Source organism: Zosterops lateralis (genome assembly GCF_965231275.1).
Source record: "Zosterops lateralis genome assembly, chromosome: Z".
NCBI lineage: Eukaryota > Metazoa > Chordata > Aves > Passeriformes > Zosteropidae > Zosterops > Zosterops lateralis.
Window position 1 is genome coordinate 41,615,817 of NC_139800.1, and position 23,577 is coordinate 41,639,393.

Consider the following 23,577-nt stretch of genomic DNA (forward strand, 5'->3'; position numbering starts at 1 on the left):
CTGTCTGCTCAGGAAGTAAATGTATTGTAAAGTAGGTGTAAAGGAGGAGGTACATGTGATATATCTAGGCATTTCAAATCTATCTCTCTGGGAAACATACCTGGTACATAGTTCCTTTTTGAGAAACAAAGGGTAAGATTGAAGGTAGAGAAAAAAAGGTAGGTGTTTAATTTTTACACAACAGTAAAGCACATGGCTACAGACTCTAGGAGTTTGTCAAAGTACAGAGTTGCTTTCCATGATACAGTTTCCATAAATCAGACAAGAACTCTTGGCAGTGTGCCTGCCTGCCTATCTAATCAGTGTATTGCTGTCCCAGATATAGGAGAAATACAGCCTTAAAAAAAAAAGAATAAAATTACAGTATAATTAATTGTAAAATAAGATGTGATTACCCTGTGTTAACACAATTGACCCTTTTAAATCTAATGATCACCTGTTTAATGCTGTATAAGTGGAAGGCATGGTTCTCTGGAGTCTTTCTTGGCAGTGTTCTCCCAGAGATACAGAATCCTACCAAATTGCATCATGGTCAGGAGCAATTGTAAAGCTTTTACTGGATGGTTTGAAAACACAAATGTACTCTCTTAGTGAAGAAAACTTTTAACACATACATGAGCATATAATTGTTGACTCATATACAAGCATATGTAGTTTTTTACCCATAAAAGCAAATGTTAAAGTTTATGAACTAAGAGATCATGGATGTGAATTGCTTAGAATTGCAGTGAAATCTTTTCTGCAGTTAGAATTCATGTCTGTACTTCTGACCTGCTTCAATTAAAAGATGACCCTTCTTCAAAATCTTTGAAGTTGAGGTTTAGCAATACTAGGTGTGAATCAGCAGACTGAAGTGTTTCTTAGGTCCTCAAAAGTAATTCTGAAATAGTCTCCAGATACAAAGTGAAATCAGTGTTGTTCCCACAGATGATTCTGGAATACAACTTAAAAAAAAAAAAATCTGGATTTTGCTGCTTGTTGTAAACATAGGAGATATTCAAAGAAGTAAAATATGGTTGCTGTGTTCTGAAGAACCTGTGTGATTTTCATGGAGGGTACAAACTCATCACAATAGTTAAACATTGCCAGTAGCTTTCTCCCATCCTTCTTATTCTCCTATAGCCCTAGCTGAAATTACATGTATATTTCAAGTTCCCTTGAAGCCAACATCCTGAAAGATTTTTTTTTTTTAGTCTTGTCATACCCTTTATCTTTTACTGGAATAAAGTAGAAATATTCAGAGACATTATTTCTAGTTTTGCTGTTGAATTTTAGGGATTTACTGTAAGGAGCAGAATTAATATGTCTCAGAAAACACAAGCATGACCAGTATGACAAATACCGTCTGACAATTGAGTACTTAATTCTGTTGCTCTTGTTGGGAAACTAGAGGTTGTGGTCACTTTCTGTTACAAAAGATATGTTTCTGTGCTCTTAGTCATAAAAAGAGTAAAGTAGTTTGAAATGAAAGGGACCTTTTAAAGGTCATCTTGTCCAGCTCCTGCGATTAGTGGGGACATCTTCAACTAGTTCAGATGCTTTGTTTCCCATACAGCCTAGACTTGGACGCTTCCAGGGATGGGGCAATCACCACCTCTGCACAACCTGTGCTAGTATTTCACCACACTCAATTAAAAAAGTTTCTTTCTTATATCTAATCTTCTCCATTTTTAAAATCATTACCCTGTGTCCTATCATAACAGGTCCTGCTAAAAAGTCTGTCCCTGTCTTTCTTATAGGCTCCCTTCACATACTGGAAGGCTGCAATAAGTTCTTAGAGCTTTCTCTTCTCCTGGCTAAACAATCCCAACTCTCACCTTTCTTCATGTGGGAGGTGCTCTAGACCTCCAGTCATCTTCACAGCTTTCTGGTGACCTCATTCCAGCAGGTCTGTTCAGTGCTGGGACCCCAGAGCTGGGTGCAGGGTTCCAGCTGAGGTCTCACCAGAGCAGAGCAGAGCAGAGGGGCAGAATCCCCTCCCTCCCCTGCTGCCCACACTGCTCTGGTTGCAGCCCAGGACACGTTTGGCTTTCTGGGCTGGGAGTGCCCATGGCTGGGTCATGTCCAGCTGTTGTTCATTCTTATGGGCCAAGAAAGATTCAGGCGGCAGATAATGCTGATTTTGATCTTCTTACTAGAATAAGTTAAACATAAGGATTCTATGCTGTTCTATCTCCATGTCCAGAGCTGTTGTAAAGGACAGAGACTCTTGTTGCAGTTTTTACGGTTGTGTAGCCAAAGTAGTTCAATACTGTAACTTGATACATCCTTAAAAGGAGTTTACATCTCTTTGAGACCTATCTGAACTCAGATTGTGCAGATTAGGATGGCATATTGTGGCATATCAGCATCTGATTGGTACAAGGGTGTGTTTAACTTAGGATCTTCTAATACTTGCTGTTAATTTTTTTATTAAACATCCAAATATCGTTACTTCATGTATTAAACTGGGAGCTCTCTTATGATACTGCCTGACTTAAGATGATGAGTAGTACTTAGTTGTCTGTGTTGTCTTTGGTACAGAGCTCATTACATCAGTGAACAAATTAAATCTTATCAAAAATTGGAAGATCCCAAAATGAGAAGTTGATAAACAGCAAAATCCCATTCCCAGAGGTTGGCGTAACTTCTCTGTACTTACTGCAAATGCTATAGTAAATCTTCCTACTTTGTCAGTTTCTGTTCTTGACTTTGGAAGATAAATGCTTCCTACTTCCCTTCTTACTCACAGGTACCAGAGTCTTTGAGAGGTGGACAGAAAGCAAGTTCTTGTGCTGCACCATTCTGTTACTTTGTTGTGTTTTTACTTGAGCTACTTTAGCCAAAATCTTACTTTTCTCTCATTAGCTGGAAATGTAAAATACATATATTCATCTTCTGGTGATGAAGTTTCTCTATTTTGTAAGAACAGTTCTTGGATTTTAAGAAATTGTTTTTCTTTTAATAAAACACCACCATATTTTTAATAAAATATGTTTTATAATATATATTAGTAGAACACAGCCACCTCATATAGAGGTAACTGAAATTATGCTTAGAAATCTTTTTTTACAGGTTGTAAAAAAGTCTAAAGTTTTGCAGGTTTCTAATCAAACTTTTTGTGGTGCTGTTTTTGTTTTTCCAGCTAAGCTTTTACAAATACTCAGTTTAATTATTTGGTTTTGTAGCAGTCAAAAATTGCAGGTAGGATCTTTACTGCAGTAATTGACAGATAAGGCCTAATTTTTAAAAATTAAGAACATTTCAGATATCATTACTGTTGGAAATGCAGATTCCTGATGATCTGATGCAAGCTTGAATATACTAAACGTAAGATTATTTTAATATTAATTAATTATATTAATTCTGCTGTTTCTGTAACTTTTTATATGCCCACTTAAATGTTTCATACAAAAATTGAAAATAGTAAAATACTTACGAAGACTGTGAAGATTATTGGTATTGTCAGTGGTTGACTCCTGTGTGATTCTCTTCAATATGTATATAATTCCAGATATGCTTGGAACATGGACATAGTGTAAATTTAAAATAATTGGTTTGTTTAGGCCTATAGAGAAATTAAAGCATTTCTCTGTAAGTGTTAATTTAAGCGTTCCTAGTTAAAATTCTAGGCATGTTTGTACATAAACATGAGGAATTAGAGTTACACATGGTTCAGCCCAGCACTGTGACTAGATTGTTTTAGATATGACAAACAAGAAGCAAAAATCCAAAACAGCCCAAACCAAGCTACTGTGAAGAAATTTTAATTCCATACCATTTAATATGTATATATTCCAAAAGCAGTATAGCGAGGAAGACAGAGAGAATCATGATCAAACCAGATGTCTTCTGGCCATGTAGTCACCATCAGCCATCACTTTAACATGGGGCTATTTCAGTCAACCCTAGTAAATGATTCCTATCCAAGTGATCACTTGCTGTGATCTGAGGCTGCAGATCTACAAACTAATTTTTATTTTTCTATGCGTGCATATGACCTTTTTTATACAGCATTCTTTTGGAAGTGTTTTTCTGTCATTTGTTCTTGCATATATCCTCTGCTGAATTCTTCATGGCTGCTCATAAGTAGCGTTCTAACAACCAGCAGAAGCCTGATTTCCCCTTTCCTCGTTTCATCTTAAAAGTTTTCCATTTTTCACATTCATCCCAAATTATCACTGTGCTGAGTGCAGCATTCCTCTGTCTGTAAAAATTTTAGTTTTTTATGTCTTTTGTTAGGCATAGGTAGTGGTGGTCTGGCTAACTCGGGATGATGCGTATTGGCATCTCCTGTTATTAACTCAAGGATGAAAGCTTAAAACAGCCTGTTGATTCACTGCTGTTGCTGATTGACTATTGTAAGTATTGTCCCTGTTGTGTTCAGTTCAACTTTCATTTTAATAGTTGCTGTAAGTCACTCCTTATGTTCATCACTGAGCTTCTGCATTGGGTTTGCGTGACCAGGTACCAGGAGGGTGGGTGCAAGGGTAGCGTCTGTCAGAAGCAGCCAGAAGCTTCTCTTGTGTCCAAGAGAGCCAATACCAGCCAGCTCCAAGATGGACCTGCCACTGGCGTAAGCTGAGCCCATCAGTGATGGTGGTGGTGCCACTGGGATACTGTATTTAAGAAGAGGGGGAAGATCATGCACTACAGCAATTGCAGGAGAGAAATGAAACCATGTGAGCATAGCAGCCCTGCAGCCACCAAGGTCAGTGCAGAAGGAGAGGCAGGAGGTGCTCCAGGCACTGGAGCAGAGGGTCCCATGCAGCCTGTGGTGAAGGTCGCGGTGAAGCAGCTGAGGCCCTGCAGTGCATGGGAGGCCCTGTGCTGGGGCAGGTGGATGTGACTGAAGGAATCTGTGAGCCTACATGCTGGAGCATGTATGCTGACAGGACTTGTGACCCTGTGGGAGGCCCACTGCAGAGCGGCTTGTACCAGAGGAATGGCACACTGTGGAAGAGATCCATGCTGGAGCTGTTTGTGAAGAACTGTAGCCCCTGAGACAGATTCACATTGTCAAAGTTTGGAGGACTGGTCTCCTGTGGGAGACAAACTGCAGTGGGGAGTGAGAAGAGTCCTTCCCCTGAGAAAGGAGAACTAACCCTAACCCTGAGGAGAAAGAAAGAAGCAGCAGAGACAACATGTGATGAACTGACTGCACATTCATTCCCTGTCACCTTGTGCTACGTGGGAGAGAGGAGGTAGAAAAAAATCGAGAGTGAAGTTAGGCCCAGGAAGAAGGGAGAGCTGAGAGCAAGGCATTTAAAATTTTTGGGTTAATTTCTCATTATCTTACTCTGACTTGCTTGGTAATAAATTAATATTCCCTGAGTCAAGCCTGGTTTGCCTGTGATGGCAGTTGGTGAGTGATGCCTCTCTGTCCCTCTCTTAAATCAGGAACCTTATTTTCTCTCCCTTCTCCAGCTGAGAGAAGAGATGGTGGGTACCTGACATCCCACCAAGATCAGCCCACCACAGTCTCTTGTGCACATAGCCAATGTCTGTCTAGAGCCTTTTCCCATTTTAGAAGGACACTGATCAGTCATAACATAAAGTGTTTGAATTCTTTACATTTTGACATCCAATATGAAGGCTTTTATGTAAGTTTTAAAATAAATTTCCAGTAATTTCAACATCTTTTATATTGTAGGTCATGCAGGAGTGTCTGCCAGCATGATGAAGAAAAGAACATCCCACAAGTAAGTTGTTAATATATTTACTAAAGAATAGCTCTCAGTAACTGGAAGTATTGTTCTAGAAATCTGCATTGTTCCACTCTGTTCTTGAAAATCATGGAATAATACTCAGTCTATATATGTGCATAGAGTCAGACTTTTAGTTCTTTCAGGAGGGTAGTAGGAAAGAAAGCCCCACAGATAAAAGTTTTGACTGTTAACATTATATTTCATGAATACAATTTTGAAATTCTGTCTGGAATCTGTAGAGAAGGATTTTCAAGCCTGAATTTAGCCACGTCTGTTGTAGGTGTCTGTTCTCTGACACAGAGTTTATGCAGTCACCAGGTTAAAAAAACCTGCAAATCATGCTTACTAAGAACCTATTTGAGAAGGAATCTGAGATAGATCTAATCATGTACGTACTATAAATGTAGTGTTGGATAAGATTTTTCATTTTTTTAAAATAAAGAATGCACTGAAATACTTCTGTAAGGAAGCTGCTATTAGTATGTGAAGGAAGGATACCTGCTTTTGCTACACTTTCATGGCATGTATTTTTCCATATTCAACATTCTAAATGGTAGGAGCTGAACACTGGTGAGTACCTATGTGAAAGTAGAGGTAACCTTCTGGATATAATTGGTCTTGGTGTCATGCAGCAAGATGCTATATCTGGCTATATCTGGCGAGAAAAATCTAAGCTGGGTAAGTGGGAAACTTAAAATGTTACTAGCTCTTTGTAAGTGTAAAGTCATATAATGTGTATCAGTCACAAGCAGTTTGTTTGGCAGGCCTATTTTCCGCAGTTAATCACTTTTAACAGTGTTAACTGTTTCTTAGAGACAACACCTGATGTTAAACTACTCTGATGCCTTCCACCAGCTCATCATTATCCATTCTTGTCTATCTTCATAGAAGGCAAAGAGAAACATTTATTTGTCTAGGGACAGGTAGAGTTGGTTAAAATTTAATTTCTCTTGTTCTTTTTCAACCGCTCAGAGAAAGGAGTGTATGATGGGAAGACTAACAGAGGTGGGTTGCCTTTTGTACTTGAGGGTGGCTAGATTTGTCTTATTGTTGTGTTAATATACACTTATTTAAATAACTAAATAGGCTGTAAATTGCTTAGCATAAAGGCTTTTGTGGGACATAAGAAGTTTTGTTCCTAAGTGACATAATTTTGAGATATTCAACTTAAAGCATCCAGCTTAGTTTTGTGTTAATTTAGCCTAGTTCAATTGTTTGTTATGTAGTTAAGGGTTTTTTTTACCAAGCCAAGATGACTTCTTGTGTGCTGCTTACTGACTTGTCTGAGAATGAAGTAGAGTAGTAGAATATTGTTTATATTTAGAGTTTACCATAAATGAGTAGGATATGAATATGATGTAATACTGTATGCTAATACTATTCTGAGCCAATATGATAGACCGTGAGTTAGTAATGTATACTTTTTCACTGATTTAGCTATTTATTAAATTACCTCCTCATTTAAGGAAAAAGAAGCCTACTGGCACTCAAAGGCCATTGAGATTTTAAAGGTTTATTTCCAGAAGGTTTGTGGCAGAGGAAGGAACAAGGCATGACTCAGTAATTGAGGTTGTGATAGAATGAGCAGTGTGGATGAGCCTTCTGAACTCTTTAAATGGTAGTTCACTGTTGAGCCTCTTGATGGTTCCCATGGTTATAGGACAGTTCTTCCAAGTGCTCTGTCTGTGCGTAGTGATGATCTCTGCCAATATGAAGCTGACCTCACTGACATCAGATCAATCAGTAAACTCACAGATGTCATTCTTTCCACCCTTAGTGTATAAGAATAGTGCAAGATCTCGCACATGTATGAAACAACCCTTTCTACATAGGCTCTCCAGATTTCTTGTAGTCAGCAGTTCAGAGATTTTGAGGTGTAGGTTATAATTTAACTACAACAGAACTTAAACATTTTGAAATTTTGATGCCACTTTAATATAACATACTCTTGGCTTCTGCAGCATCTATAGCTGAAACTCGCAACTGAATGTTTTTTTTACTTTTGAGGGAGTACAAAATGTACTTTAAAACTTGTCTTAATTAATGTGCCTCATAATCTGAATATTGTGAAAAGTAGTTAATAACAATTCTCTGATTGCCATTCTGTTATTAGTTGTAGACATTAATAAGATCACAGTTGTATTAAGTTTTGTATCCTCTTTTCAATAACTTCTATGGCTTATACCATGAAAGATTTGAAAGCATACTGACTACTGCTGCTGTACTGCTTCTAGAGTGTTTTATACTTTTCATTCCAGTTTTTCACAGTTGTGCATGTTCTGCACATCTGAGAGCTGTGGTTTTCTTTCGTCCTTCTGGCTTCAGTTTGTTTTTTTTATTCCTTGTGGTGTTTTTCTGAGATGACATAATCAGGATAAAAAACAGTCAACAACAACAAAACCTAAATGAGTAACTTTATAGGTTACTGGGCATTGCCATTCCTGTTTTTCTAAATGCTAGTTCGTGTTTTAAGCACAACTCTCCAGTAATGGCTGATTTTTCTGTTACCAGTTCTCTTCAGTTCTGCAGTATGTTTCTTTCCCAGGTAGCAGTAGCCAAATTAAAGTTTATGCAAGGACCATATAAACACAGCTTTAACATCTGGGCAGATTCTTTCTGGCTGTGTAGTCCTCAGAATGTTTCCAAAGTATCTAGTTTTGATAATGAAACTTTATTGCATTAGGTATTACTTAACAGTTTGCAGCCTGCAAGATAACGAAGAGGATCAGAAACTTTTGGGAATCAAAGGGCCGTTTACAATGAGGATGTGTCTGATGTGTCAAGAATTATTTCCAGGACTTGTTATTTTTTGTTTTTCCTGGCTTCATGTCTTACATGTCTAATTGTTTTCAAATATTCAAGAGCAAATGTATGTGGAAATTTTAAAGATTATTTTAATGAAAGAGAAGGAAAAACTGTGAACCTTCTGGACAGAGCATCATAGAAGGTTATTTGTGTTACTTGATTACAAAAATGCTACACTGTTGAGGAAAGGAGAGTTGGGTTACTTGGTTGTATCACATGGAAGTACATTCATGACTTAATTTTTAATAGTTAGAAACTTTTGCTTGCTTTCTTACCATATTCAGATGCAAGACATAGGTTTTCCTTGGTAATATACTACTTTGAATATCTAATTTCTTATAACATGAATAAGAAACAAGAAATGAGCAGCCATTCAGTAATGCAACCTCCAAACAAAAATCTGAACTGCAAGTAGTACACCTAGAGGGTACTTGAGTTGTAATCAAATTCCTAATGCTCTTTGCTCTATGAGGCCTTTTAAACGTAGTTACCTGTTTGAACTCAGTTATGGTGTCTTGTTCCATCTTTTTTTAGAATGAGTGTAAAACTTTCTGCCTTACTGTTCCAAATTAAGTATAAAAGTGCTTTGTAGGCACAAAGTAAAGTTGACTGGGAGGTTGAATATCAATAGCATTATGATCTTTTTCAAAGATGAGATGTTGAGCAACATAAACTGCTTAAACTAGACAGAGCAATGTCAGTTTAAACTTCTTTTATTTCTAGTTGTTTTTATTCGCTTCAGAATGAAGCAGTGTTCCATTAGCACTAATTAAATGAATTGAATACAGAACAAACTCAATTTTATTGCACTGAGAACCAGATCTCTGATCTTATTTTGTAAAAGTAAGCTATTACTGACACTTCATAAAATTAGAAACATATGCATATACTTGAGCAGAACTAGAATTTGAAAATGCATTCAGGTTTTTGCATAAAATTAGAACCACCTCTGTGGGAGAGTCTCTCTGGAGGAATTCCAGCCTGTTCCAGATATCTGTGCTATCGAAGCTAGAAATCCAAAAATGCAATCTGATCTTTGAAAACCTCAAATGGTAACAAAAGTGAAATTTGAAAGCACACTTGCTAAGATCTTCATGGTGAATTAAAGTCTGGAGGTGGGACAAGTACTGCAGTTACTTGTGTATCTTGTTATGATTACATATGATACAGCATTATGATGACAGTTATGATTACAGTTATGATACAGCATTAAACATTCCAGTATCATATTGTGAGTGTATTAGTCTGAAATACTGCTTCCAAGATTTCAGTGGTGTGATTGTTATCTGTATTTTTTGGATTATATAGGGACTTCTGTGAGAGTATTCATCATTCCTGGAGACCTTTTTCTTTGATCACTATCTCAAATCTAAGGAAGAATATTGCCTTCTGCAACTGATCATCATTTAGATATTACTTTTAAGCTGTTGTGTGCATATATTACTGCCATTGAAATGATGTGTGCTACAAGTAGTAGCCCAAAAACTTATTTTATGACAAGTTGACATCCAGGAGAATTTTGTATATTGTCATAATGCTCCTTAGTTTCTTCCACTTGTGTTCAGAATTGTCAATATGTGTTTTTAACAGCTGAATAAAACAAAACTTATATAACACTTTCAGTGGTTTGGAACTGTCAAATGGCTTACATTGCAGTTCATCAGAATAGCAGCTGTTACTTACCAGAGGGAATTTCCATGCCAATTCCATGAAAATACAGAAGGACAAAAAAGTTACTTGATCTGTTTTCCACATAAAGGAGTATCCCTTCTATGGCCATTTACATTACATGCAATTTTTCATTTTTCATACTAAATACGAAGTGTTGTTGGTGTCATGTGTCTTTAAAACTACTTGGAGTCAAAATTACCTATAAATGAAGGAGCCTAAATTTTCCTTAGGTGAAAACAAGTCTGTTTTATGTAAACAAGCATTTTGAAAAAATTTCAGTCAGCCACATAATGCTTGCACTGACTTCTTCCTCCTGGGAAGGAGTTGCTCACTGTTCTGCAGAGAACAACAAGGTTGTAAAGTTGTAATACTGCCAGCTAACCTTGTGCTTTGAGATGTAATCAGGTGAGTTTCACTTTAGACATTCAGTGTAGCAAATGATAGAACAGTTACTTTGAGTTAAGCAAACTAGATTTAGAATTTATTGTTAGGAAACTGACCTTATACAGCACATGAGAAATGTGTCACTAAGTATGTTTTTGTTTTTTCCAATAAAGCGTGATAAGCTTTATGCCCTAATTAGAATAAAGTATGCTAAGCTGTAAAATATATTGTCATGTAAAAGCATACAGCTGTTTTCTGAAGTAGAATTTTATATATGTATGTACTTGTTTAATATTAATGTTTGTATCTGTGTACAGAAAACATAGAAACAATGTGGGACCAAGCAAACCTATTTCTCAGCCACGAAGAAATATTGTAGGCTGCAGGATACAGCACGGATGGAAAGAAGGGAGTGGACCTGTAACACAATGGAAGGGCACAGTTCTCGATCAAGTTCCTGTAAATCCCTCACTCTATCTCATAAAGTATGATGGATTTGATTGCGTGTATGGACTAGAACTTCACAAAGATGAAAGAGTTTCAGCACTTGAAGTTCTTCCGGACAGAGTTGGTAAATGTTTGGGGTTTTTCTCCTAAATAAATATACATACTGGCTGACATTTATCACTAAACATTTTCCACTAATCCCTCCAGACTTCCCCCAAGATAAGCTGTGACCATTTAAATGTTACTGGTCAGTTTCATTTTTGTCTCATGACAGGTAATCTAAATGCTTTAGGTTTTTTTCTATTCCACAAAATGTTGATTATGCTAGTGAGTTCAGTTGCTGTCTTCTGTCTTTAGGTAGTACATGCTATGTACATACTTACAATGTTTTTAGATTCATATTGATACTTCTGTTAGAATTTCAACTCTAAGCCATCTAGACCATGTTGTCTATTTTGTGTGTCTAACAGTAATAAGGTTACATTTTTTTCTTGTACTACCGCCACCGCCATGTACTTACAGTAATGGCAGGAAGACATTCTCTAAACTAATGAACCTGATTAGTAATAGTGCATTTTGGTTTTTGGAATTAGCAACAAATTGTTAAACTGCAGGTTTTTCAATCCACCAAGTTCATTCTACTCAAGTAAACACTAGTTGGTAAATAGTAAAAGATGTTGCTTCTTCTAACTGCAAAGGAATTGGAAGCAGTCTGTAGGGTGGCGTTAGGAGGAACCAAACCCCAAAGTTGAATTAATAACATCATAGAACTGCTCTGAGATAGGCCTTTTGTTTGTGCCTGTCTTTGTCTAGTGTCTGGTTAAAGTTCAGAGTTCTTTGCTGCTTGATTGATCCCTCATTAAGTTTGCATTATGATCATTTAATCACAGGGAGTACAATAATTCATTGTTATTTCGACAACATCCTGAAGGTCTCAGTTCTGCAGCACTAAACTCTCTGGAATGGACACTTTGTTTTGTGTATGAATTTACTACCTGCCAATCAGATTCATGCATTAATCGTCATAAAGATTATTTTTTGTGAAGATACATATCTCTGCTTTTGAATGAATTTCTGAAATGCTGTCATTTCAGCTTCGTCTCGAATTAGTGATGCCCACCTGGCTGACACAATGATTGGTAAAGCTGTGGAACATATGTTTGAGACAGAAGATGGCTCAAAAGATGAATGGAGGGGGATGGTTTTGGCTCGAGCTCCTATTATGAACACGTGGTTTTATATTACCTACGAGAAAGATCCCGTCTTGTACATGTACCAGCTCTTAGATGATTATAAAGAAGGTGACCTTCGCATTATGCCTGATTCAAGTAAGTAACTCAGTTACTGCTTTCTTCTGGCAGCTTTTTGTATTAAACATTTTGCTGTGCCTTTATTTATGGACAAGAGAGATGGCAAACAAGCCTCGTATTTGTTATTCCGTTTAATTTTTTTTTTGAGTATCACAGATAATATGTGGTAGTACAACAAAGAACATCTGTGAAGTAGTAGTACAACAAAGTACAGCAGTGTTAACCGCTGAAATATTTAACTTTTCTGAGCAGTGACAAATGCAGGGAAATAGTTTTTCATAATTATTCTTCATTCTGCTGAAAATATGGATGTACTACTGTGGAAGACTAGGTTTTGGTTTTTTTAGTGGAAAGTCTTCTACTGCTGTTTTCTTGTAGAAGTATCACGTCTTGTGGAGTTGGCTCTTGATTTGTGTGTCTGAAGCAGTTCTTGTGGGAATGAGTATTTTGGGTCAAACCAATATAGTAAGATCAATTTCACTGTGCTATGTGTCCTCTGTGTGAAAAACTTCTTGAGTAGCTGCTTGTGGGAAAGAAGTACTTATTTTTTGAAAATTGATTTTCTCTCACATTTTGTAACACATTACTAAGAAAAAGATTTCCTCTTAGTATTTTTCCTCTCATTTTGAATGAGAAGTCATCTTCTTCAGGACTACTATTAATTTAGAAGGATTTTCACAGAATCATTATTGTTCTAGAGATTTAGATAGTCAGTACGAAAAAAGAGATTATAACAAATACTTTTGGGTTACTTCTCCTGTGTAACAAAACCCTTTCTGACAGAAGCATCTGGGATTTAAAGAAAATGCATTGTAACTAATACATATGCAAAGCACTATATAATCAATCACTGCAGTTTTCCAATTAGTAATTTGTTGAGTTTGAGATCATCTTCTTTCAGATGGACCACCAGTAATGATCTGCTGGCAGAATAAAAAAGTGGCACTTATTTGCATAACCTGTGTGTTAATGAAGCAAAATCTCTAATGCTTTTAAAGAATGAAGTATAGATATTAATGGAAAAAAAGTTACATTCTTCTTAAAGAAATAAAGGAAGCTTTTTCAGACTTAAATGTTAAAATAACTTGTCCTTTGTATTAACCACCAAAATAGCCTAGGAATGTATTCTAAATCTGCTTTACTTTGTTCCATGTTGAGAGTAGGGAAAGCTTATATGCTTACTTTCTATTTTAATTGCTTTTAGTGCACTTTACCCCCTGTGCTCACAAAAAAGATTATTGCTAACTGATTATCTAAACACTTTTAAGTATTTTCTTCTTTCCCTGAATGTGAATGCTTTCCAGATACTTAGAATCATGTCCCTGAGTCAACAATTTGATGTTAGTATTTTGGATTTTTCAAATCAGATTTTAGAGTATTTTCAAATATTTCGGTAAATTTGTTAGAACTTGCCATAATACTATAAATAAAATTTCTAGGATATGTCCCTTTTCAAATACAGATTCTTTGAGAAGACCAAATTATAGATCATTTGTTTTAACCTTTTTTCTTTTTGTAACGTGAAAATTTATTGCTGGATCTGATACTAAAACTCTGCCTATACTTCTAAGTGAAAATGTAGGAGTTGAACTTGTGTCTCTGAACTTGCCAGGAAAGACTTTATATATAAAACTGATACTAAGATGTTAATAAATATGCATGACAATGCATTTATAGAGGAACTGAAACACAAAAAATAAACTTCTGTTTGTAGAAGAATTTTTAAGTGTAAATGGAAGCCAATCTATTCATGAAGTTTAATAAGATGGAGTTTAATAAGTGCAAGTACTGAGCCCTGCATTTTGGCTACAACAAGCCCCTGCAGCGTTGTAGGCTGGGGTCAGAGTGGGTGGACAGTGCCCAGGCAGAAAGGGACCTGGGGGTTCTGGTGACAGCAGCTGAACAGGAGCCAGCAGTGGCCCTGGTGGCCAAGGAGGCCAACAGCATCCTGGCCTGGATCAGGAATGGTGTGCCCAGCAGGACACACTAGGGAGGTCATTCTTCCCCTGTCCTGGGCACTGGTGAGGCCACACCTTGAGTGCTGTGTCCAGCTCTGGGCCCTCAGTTTAGGAAGGACATTGAGACACTTGAGCACATCCAGAGGAGACAACAAGGCTGGTGAGGGGCTTGGAACACAAACCCTGTGAGGAATGGCTGAGGGAGCTGGGGTTGTTTAGCCTGGAGAAAAGGAGGCTCAGAGGTGACCTTATCACTCTCTGTAACTTTCTGAAGGGTAGTTATAGACAGCTGGGGGTTGGTCTCTTTTTCCAGGCAGCAACTGACAGAACGAGAGGACACAACCTTAAGCTGTGTCAAGAGAAATATATGGATATATATAAAAAAATATATATAAATATATATGGATATTAGGAAGAAGTTTTTCATGGAAAGAGTGATTAAATACTGGAATTGTCTGCCTGGGGAGGTGGTGGAGTCACCATCCCTGGATGTGTTTAAAAAGAGACTAGATGTGGTACTTGATGCCATGATCTAGTTGAAGTGTTAGGGCTGTGTTGGGCTCGATGATATTGAAGGTCTCTTCAAAACTGCACATTCTGTGTGATTCCCTGTTGTTTTTTTTTCCTCCTGTAAGAGCTCTCAAAACTGAAAATGAAATGGGTAGAAACTGTAAGGGATTATTAATACAAACTTGTAACAAAATTACTAATTTAAAAGCTTTTGATTTCCAAAATAAAAGCCACATCAGATATTACAATTGCTTTAAAAAAATTTTCAGCAGAATACAAACTACTAGTTTATCTGAACTAGGAATCAAAGAAGAGGAGCTGAGAAAGCAGATGTGGTTAGCTTCCAGTTCTCCATGCAGTACTTTTTACCCTTTATCATGTTTGTTACAAATCACACCTTTTGTTAACCAGATTTAGCATAGGGATTGTCTGGTTAGGTTTTACCAGAGGAAAGTAGTACAATCAGACCTTACCAAAAATAGTATTCAAATACGGAGTCAAAAGCCTCTTTTAATAAGGAGTTTACACCTATTACCATTTCAGAAGAGATGTTTTTGTTGCAGTTGAATGCACACAGTGAACCTTTGAATAATGATGTGTGTGGGAAGAGAGAAGTTAGACTACCTTTCTGCTAAGGAGGTCCAATGCCTTTTTCTGCTCATGGCTTAAACTCAGTTATCTACAGCCATTTTCTACCACTTGTGCATATACCTTCCTGTCAAAGATTTACTTCTCTTACCAATCAAAGTGCTATTTTTGTCTTAATAAAACTGAAGACAGTATTGCTTGAAAATTTTTTTCTGCAACTACTTTCTACAAGCATAGAAATTATTAGTTGCTTGTCTGAAGGAAATTAATTAATGTTTGCAACTTTAAATTGTTTTGTATGCATTTTAAAGAAGACACTGCAGTTGTCTTCCATACTGCAAAATTTTATTAATGTCCACTAAAGCATACTTGGTTTATGTTACAGATGATTCACCTCCTGCAGAACGGGAACCAGGTGAAGTTGTGGACAGCCTGGTAGGCAAACAAGTGGAATATGCCAAAGAAGATGGCTCGAAAAGGACTGGCATGGTCATTCATCAAGTTGAAGCCAAACCATCTGTCTATTTCATCAAGTTTGATGATGATTTCCATATTTATGTCTATGATTTGGTGAAGACATCTTAGACGTCATCATGAACTTTTGCCAAATTTGTGGAACTCTTAAATGTAAAATTTGTAGACACAAAGACTTGACTGCTTTCCAGTTTAACGAAAGCTTAAATGTCCCTGCGAACCCACAATCTCTGCCAGCAAAACTGTTTTGTTCTGAGTAAAACAAACATGACACTTTTTGTGTAAGACAACTCCTTTTCTTGAAGGAAGTCAGTATGTTTGGGCAGGAGGGAGTTAAAAGCAAAGAACAGCTGCAAATTCAAGCTGTGTAAAGTTGATCTAGTATTGTAATCATTAATCTAAATTTTTTCATAGATTTTGACTTTTTCTTCAATCTTGCACTCACTTGTTCAACTGCCACATGCAAGTGTAGTTTGATATTTTGATATGCCTTCTTTTATAACATTGAATTTAATTTCTTGGATATTGGCAGTCCTTGTTTTCAGGGTTGGGACAGAGATGATTTTTCTGAAGGGTTTAAATAGTTTGTGCAGTGTCAAGGAGTGCCTAACCCAAGTAATATCAATCTGCTGTGTTTCTACACTTTATTTCAAATTTAGCTTTTTAAGATCTTGCAGTGTGTGGAAATGCTTGTGCATTTTTTGGTAGTCACAGGGCAGTAGGATACCAAGTATTTGGATTACACACCTTTCAGTGAAAAGGCTTTAAATATAAAATACATTTAATCTGTATAACCACTTAATTAGAATTTGCAGGTTAATGGCCCATATTTACATGTTGTAGGAACCAGTAAAATACATGCAACAAGGCTGCCTTCAATCCTAAATGTTGTACTTCTTTCTTTGTTATACACACTTCTTAGCAAAACCCAAGTGCTTGGTGCCACAACTTTAACAGTATATATGCTACTTCAGAAGACTTTAGACTACACATTGGCATCAGTAGTCTCTTTTAATATCAAAACCTAGCAACCTAAATGTTTGTGTGTGGACTTAGAAGCCTAACAGTAGTTAACATTTTATATGGTAAACACAATCTCATGCCAGGGGAGTGGGAGGGGTTGTCTTTTTACAGTGAAGATGTAACTTTAGAGAAGGAGAAGCATTTGTTGCCTTCTGCTCAGTCTGTTGCATTCCTTTGTGTTGGTTTGCTTTTAATCATTTTGGTCCAAGAAGGCATCTTCCAAGTTTATTCTTTTTCTGGCTTTTCCACATCAGGAGTGTCTGGACAAACCTACAGTTGAAACCTGTTATTGCCTTTCGTGGTGTATGTTGTACTTGCTTTGAGGTATGCTGTTAACATGAACTTCATTCTATGAACACTAGAGTTCTGCATGCCAGTGGTGTACTATCTAATGGAAGCTATAGGCAGTCTCAGTGGTTCAGTCATCTGCATTAGATTGTGGATGTAAATAGCAGCCCACAACTGCAAAATCTTTTCATGGTTATAATCTTGCAAGATAGTTGTAAATGAAAATTAGGGTTCCTTAAGTGTGGCAGCTTTTAAAAATAATGGAATTGGAACAACAATCCAGCACAGCAACAAGGTTGTCATGTTACAATAAGGCAGAGTTCTGCAAGTTTCAAAGAACTGCTTCACAGAAGTACAGAATGTGAAGACAGTTAACACTGTTGATGGAAGGAACAAATACCCTGATATCCAACCGTGTGCCATTTGTGGAAGAATGCAGGAGAGGTGCTGTTAATCAGAGGACAGAGGTGCAGATAACCTCTGTTGTGGGTATTCTCGATATTGAAGACTCAGTGGTTTAAGCCCCTTTCTGTCCTTTTTTTTGCCTGATTTAATATTTTAGCCTTAAGGCTTGTGCCTCATTATGCTGTTGAATGGTAATAAATACTCTCCGTATAAATATGATACCTTAATTTTTTTGTCCATTGCTACTATATTGCATTATGTCCAGTATTTCATCATGGGCAACCAAAGGCAGGCTATTGTCTTTCAGTGAATAGCTTCTCGATGCAGTCCTTATGCAGTAAGTACCTGAGTCGTAAATGTTTCTTGTGTTTGAACAAAGTGAGCAGATTTGCAACACAGTGTTTTCATCCTGCAGATCTGTTGTGTTTTCTATTGACTCTTAAGAGTCCTGCATGTAAATCTCAAAGCTGAGCCTGGCTCCATGAGCCCAAGTCCATATTGTGGCACAGGAATGAGTGAGTGTATTAATTACACACGAGATACATTAATAACCTAGTACACTGAACTTGGGGCTATATATCTGAGGAATAAGAGGTTTGTTTTGAAATATCTGAGGTTTAGGTCTACTGGAACACTTTTAGCATTAGGCTTGCATTTGTGGGTTTTCTGCAAGTCTGTTGAATACACTATGTATTCTGACAATTAGAGTATAATCTATAAACTGTAAATTTCACAGTTGTTTTTCAATGTCCCCGTTGTCTGTTGCGTGGGTATTTTCTTTTTTTTCTTCTTTTTTTTAATAGCTTAAACCACAGTTTTGAGGCTTGAGACTAATTCTACTCCCTGCCCATCTGCTTTGGGCTTTGTTTTAGGCTCATGTTTCAGATCTGCATGCAGTGCTTGCGTTACCCTGGTAACTAAATGTTGGTTCCTTGTTATAGGGGTTCAACATTACTTTCCAAAATCACATAGGGCTTGTGATGGCACAAGCCATGGATCTTTGTATAAAAGTTATTCACTTTCACATTTACCTGCTGTAGTATTGTTGTATATTGTGTGTGTGTGTGTGTGATGTCAGGCTGCCATGTAAAACTTAAAAGGGAAAAAAACACAAAAAAACAACTTAAATGCAGACCATCCTTTTTTGCATGCTTAGAGGGTTAGAACATTCAATGTAACAAACTAAAGTTGCATGTTAAAATGTTTAGGTTTTTGTTTTGTTCTGTTTTTATTTTGTGTTCAGTTTTTTGTGAATTTGCTTATTGTGCTGTTTTAATGGTTGTTAGTAGGATTAAATGCACCGGTGAGACGAGCATAGTGCCAACGGAAGGTAATTTCCCAGTTGTATGTGTTATACAGCATTTGAAGGGACCATGTATTCTGTTAAAGAAAAAATAAAATTTCAGTTGAATAGCAGAACACTACATTCTTCTTTCTTTTGAGTGCCAAACCCTGAACTACGTTGGAGTAGAGATGGGGAAAACCCATTTTGTTGGAATAGGTAGAAGCATTCTTTAAATGGATTTGTTTAAACATAGGAGCTTTATCTCCAGAGAGAATTTACTAGTTGTGTCAGGAAAAAGAATTATGGTAAAAACAGTTTCTGGTTCCTTGAAAATGCTGTGCTTTTTGTATTTTACATCATTAGTGCAATTTGGATGGTTCTTGGTATGTGTATAGTTCAGAGGTCTTCGTGTTCACATTTTTAAATTAGGTAATGAATTCATCTTTAGAGCTTGGTTTCTTTATTTTTATTTTATTTTGAACAATGTAGACAGTTCCCTGTTCTCTGCATTTAGTATAAACACTTTAAATTGTTACTTAATTCTGTAAGTAATTTTTATAATTATGATGTAACTCTATCCTTAAAACATTTAAAATAAACCCTTTATGTGCAACTTACGCCTGTAAACTTTGTTCTCACAAGCAAAAGGTCGTGATGTGATTTCAGATTATGAAGGAGCAGTTTCTTATTTTTTCTGATTGAAAGGATTTATTATTTTAATGTTGAGCCATGTATGCTGGTACAATACTTGCCCTATAAAATACGTTTGCTTGTAAAGCCAAATCTTTATTCTTTTTTCTAAATAAGTATAAGTGCTGATAAGATGGAATTTGCCTAAGGAAAAGCATACTGTTAAATTGTATTTAACTAAACACAGAAAACTCCCAGGGGCTGTGCAGGTCTGTGAAATAGTCTTTATTTTCAGAGCACACCATATATCTTGGTTGGGGGGAACTGCAGAAGCATTTGGCAGTGTTTTGGGGATACATTCCTTTGCTTTGAATTAAAACAATTTTAAATTTAAGTAAGTGTATTTTACTGGTGATAAAAAACAAAGTTGATATAAATTGGAGGTGATGAACAGAGAAGATAACATCACCATACTGTGGATTTTCTAAAGTTCTGTAAGTTGTTGTGAAGGCTTTACGTGGTTAAATTACTAAGGCAGGCTTTCCATGTTGAACAGATTTTCTTTATTACTACCTCTTTTCTGATAATAAAGGGTGTATGGCACTTAAAGGATGTGGTATAGTGGTGGACTTTGTAGTGTTAACATGATCTGAAAAGATCTTAAATTATCTGAAAGAGCTCTTCTAACCTAAATGATTCAGTGATTCTAAAGCACATTGGCATGGGTTTGGCACCAAGTTCATTTAGTCCTGTACTGAAGAACATGAAGTATGTCAGCATGCATACCCAAGACTCTTCATATTGTATTCTGTTGCCTTTGACACTGCTCCCAGTGAAGATTTATATTGTGTACATCTGCGATTAGGAAGAGTCTAAGACTTTGCTGTAGCAAGAGCATCAGCTACAAAAAGTGGGTGTTTATCTCTCTTAGCAGACTGTTAAATTGTAGTTACAAATAGATAAACTAACACCTTGTGACTAATGCCTGAACCTGTTCCGTATTACCACTGATAAACCAACCTCAGTTTGGTTCTTTTTGTTTATCACTGCAGTAACGAACTCGCCCTTGAGAGCTGATTACTTAGAAGCTCATTTACAAGCAGCTTTAATGTCAGTGCTTTGTAGACAGTAATGTCCCTCGGATTTAAGAGGGTGGTAGGGGTCCTACTCAGAGCTATTGCTTTAATGTTATTGTATTGTATTTTCACATCTGTCAGGTTCCTCCTTGTCCATATGGACAAGTTATATTTTCAGGAAGGAAAAAAAACATGTTCCTTTTTGCTCAATGAGTTACTTATTTAGACTTTTTTTTTTTTAATTAATTATATATATATATATATATAATATCTAGAATTTGCAGCCCAAGGAAGTCACCAAGCTACTAAGCATATTTTTCAGGCTCTGTTCTTCCCACTGCCTTGTGAATTTCCTGGTTTCCAGAAAGGGTGCAGAGCTGCACATGCACAATGTTAACCTGTGTATGTACAACAGAAAGCAGCTGAGGTCTCAGCAGTGTAAGTGAAGTGGTGTCACTTCCCTATTCTACATAGATGCAGAGATTACAGATCTCTGCACATTTTTCTTCTGAAATTAGTTATGATTTAACTTCACTTGTATGCAACTTGTGGGAATGGTTTTGCAACCTCACAGTTTAAAAACCTCTGTTTTGACACAGGTTCCACCTATCCCTATGCAATTAATCCTTAAATTTGTTTATATTCAATGGAGTCTGATTTTTACTGCACCTCCCTTGCAGGAACCCCTTTTTGAGAATTTTGATGCCATTGTTCCTCAGATCTATAGACTGATCTGTTCAAAGCTGACCTTAGTAATGAACATAGACATCTTCAGATTTACTGTGATTTGCATAATCTTGTTACCACCTAAGGATGTTCCACCCAGATCTGACAGATGAGAGGGATTTTTTTAATTAAAAAAAAAAATCAACACAGCTTTATACTACTTTTAACACATTCATGTTGATCAATGTGAATCCCTGTAAATGGCCACTGAGGAGAGAATGGTCTTATTTTTCTCCTTTTATGGAACATTGCTCAGGGTCAGGGCAGCAGGCATCCGAATTTCGGGCTGATGCATTTTAGTCCTTTGGCACTAACTAGCTACACATGGTATATTCAGCTTTGAAATGGATGGGGGAATGACTGATCAAATTATCTTCCTAAAGACCTTTACCAGCTGATAAAAGCTGTCATTAATTTATTTGATTTTGCAACACTGTTCACTAACTCGTAGCTATTTTCAGCTTGCAGAGGCAGATGTCTAACTTAAATATTCATTAATTTAATGAATTACAAAACATTAACCTTTTAATCTGTAAGAACAAAATAAATTGGCACTAACAGCAGAAGCACTAGAGAAGATAAAGTGATTCAAAGGTTATGCTTAAAGTGTTGGAAGAATGGCAGCAGCAATTTCTACAAGCAAGTTTTTTATACCACATATTTCATTATGGAAATTTGAAACTGTCTTGCTGGGAATCCTCAAAATTCTGCAGCATTTTTCATTTCATTCAGGTTTATGTCTTAAGGATGTCATTCTGCCTGACATGAAATTCTCTTCTATTATTGCTAGTGCAGCTCAGTCTATAGTCTCCTCAGTAGCTATTAGACAAAAAATTAAAAAAGGAGTTACAGTGCAGTTTTCTGAAAAAGCAAGGCAGAAAAGCTAACTACTCTGATTCAGAACTTCTGACAGTAGGGGGGAAAAATACAAACAATAGAAGGACCCATGATCTACTGATATGGGAACTGAGAATAAGATTTCATTATAAAAAACTAGAAGGAATATTAAACAAGAGGATGCTTATAATATATGAGAAATCCAATGTATTAAGTTTTACTGGGGAGAGGAGAAAAGAACGATTATTTACATACAGCTTTCTCATGCTGTAAAACCAAATATTATCCTTGGCTTTTCACTTGATGTTACAAGACTAACAATGTACATAGGAGAGGATTCTTAGCATTTTGGCTCCCACAGATTTAGTTTAACACACAAAAATTGTCCTATTCAAAATACAATCAAATTATACAGGTAAATTGCCCAAAGTAACAACATATATTCTCCAAATTCTGAATTTTTAGTTCAATGAATACCACTCCAGCAGATTACAAATACCTAAAATTACTGCTAACTGTTACCTAATCATACTCCTCCAGATAATATAAAGCATGAAATAGAGATCTGAATTTGTTCACGTTTTTTTAAGAATACACTTGTGTGTTGAACAAAGAAAGTATCTGAAGAGTGGTAAAAACCTTACTACAGAAAGCCTGTGATGGACCTCATGTTATGTTTTGTTTTGAGATGCTTCTTTGTGGAATATAAGCTTTTTTTTTCACTCAAGATTGCAAAGATAAGTGATGCTTACAGCTGTGTCCTTTTGAGTTAATTAATAAAAAAACTTACACAGTGTGCTGCCAGAGGCAGGAATTTGAATTCTTCAGACATCTGCTTTTCTGTAAACTACCTGATTATATCACTAAAAACATTTTGGAAATAACAAATGCAATTTCAAAGTTCGTTTTGGAATTTTTTTGCTGGGATTAGTCAGTACTCTTGAAAGGTAGAGTAAAGGTGCAGAGTAAGCACCAGAGAAAATCATGCTATGGAGAGAAAAAGTGACCTGGCCAACTGACTGAAACCCTGAACTGCCTTTTGGGATGGCACTGAGGTGGAAGGCTCCTGCAAGGTATGGCAGCAACTGAACCTGCTTTTTACTGGCCTTTGGACTAGAGCTGTAAGTGTGTAAATACTCAGTTCTGAAACACTAATCTTTAATTGACTGGACCAGATTAAGGTTGGTCCTGACCCACACTCTCTTTGCCATGGAATTAGCAACATAAGGAAGGCTCTGTCTTGATGCTCTGGTACTGGGGGACTCCTGTCTGACCCCAAGTCTGTTACTTCTATTTAAGATCCAGGGCCATTTTACAGGAAGAGTTCTTCCACAGCCACTTGGAGATGCAGAATGAAATGTGGTATTGGAAGACTTATGCTTTGAGGCTCTAATACCTAACTCTCTATTTGTGGAGACCACAGATCTCCAGTAGGTGACATGTACAGCATTAAGGTCCTTGCATCCTGGATCC

At 36.7% G+C, this 23,577-nt stretch overlaps 1 protein-coding gene across 5 annotated transcripts in view; it reads left to right on the forward strand.

The window, feature by feature from the left end:
- Positions 1-19,452, forward strand: part of SPIN1 (spindlin 1) — a 59,225-nt gene extending 39,773 nt beyond the window's left edge. For all 5 annotated transcript variants that reach the window (XM_083884546.1, XM_083884547.1, XM_083884550.1 and 2 more), the window contains 4 exons: positions 5,633-5,681; positions 10,865-11,118; positions 12,089-12,322; positions 15,746-19,452. In XM_083884546.1, coding sequence (XP_083740672.1) covers positions 5,633-5,681; positions 10,865-11,118; positions 12,089-12,322; positions 15,746-15,945 — 737 coding nt within the window. In that variant the 3' untranslated portion in view covers positions 15,946-19,452. The remainder of the gene's footprint in view (positions 1-5,632; positions 5,682-10,864; positions 11,119-12,088; positions 12,323-15,745) is intronic.
- The last annotated feature ends 4,125 nt before the right edge of the window (positions 19,453-23,577 follow it).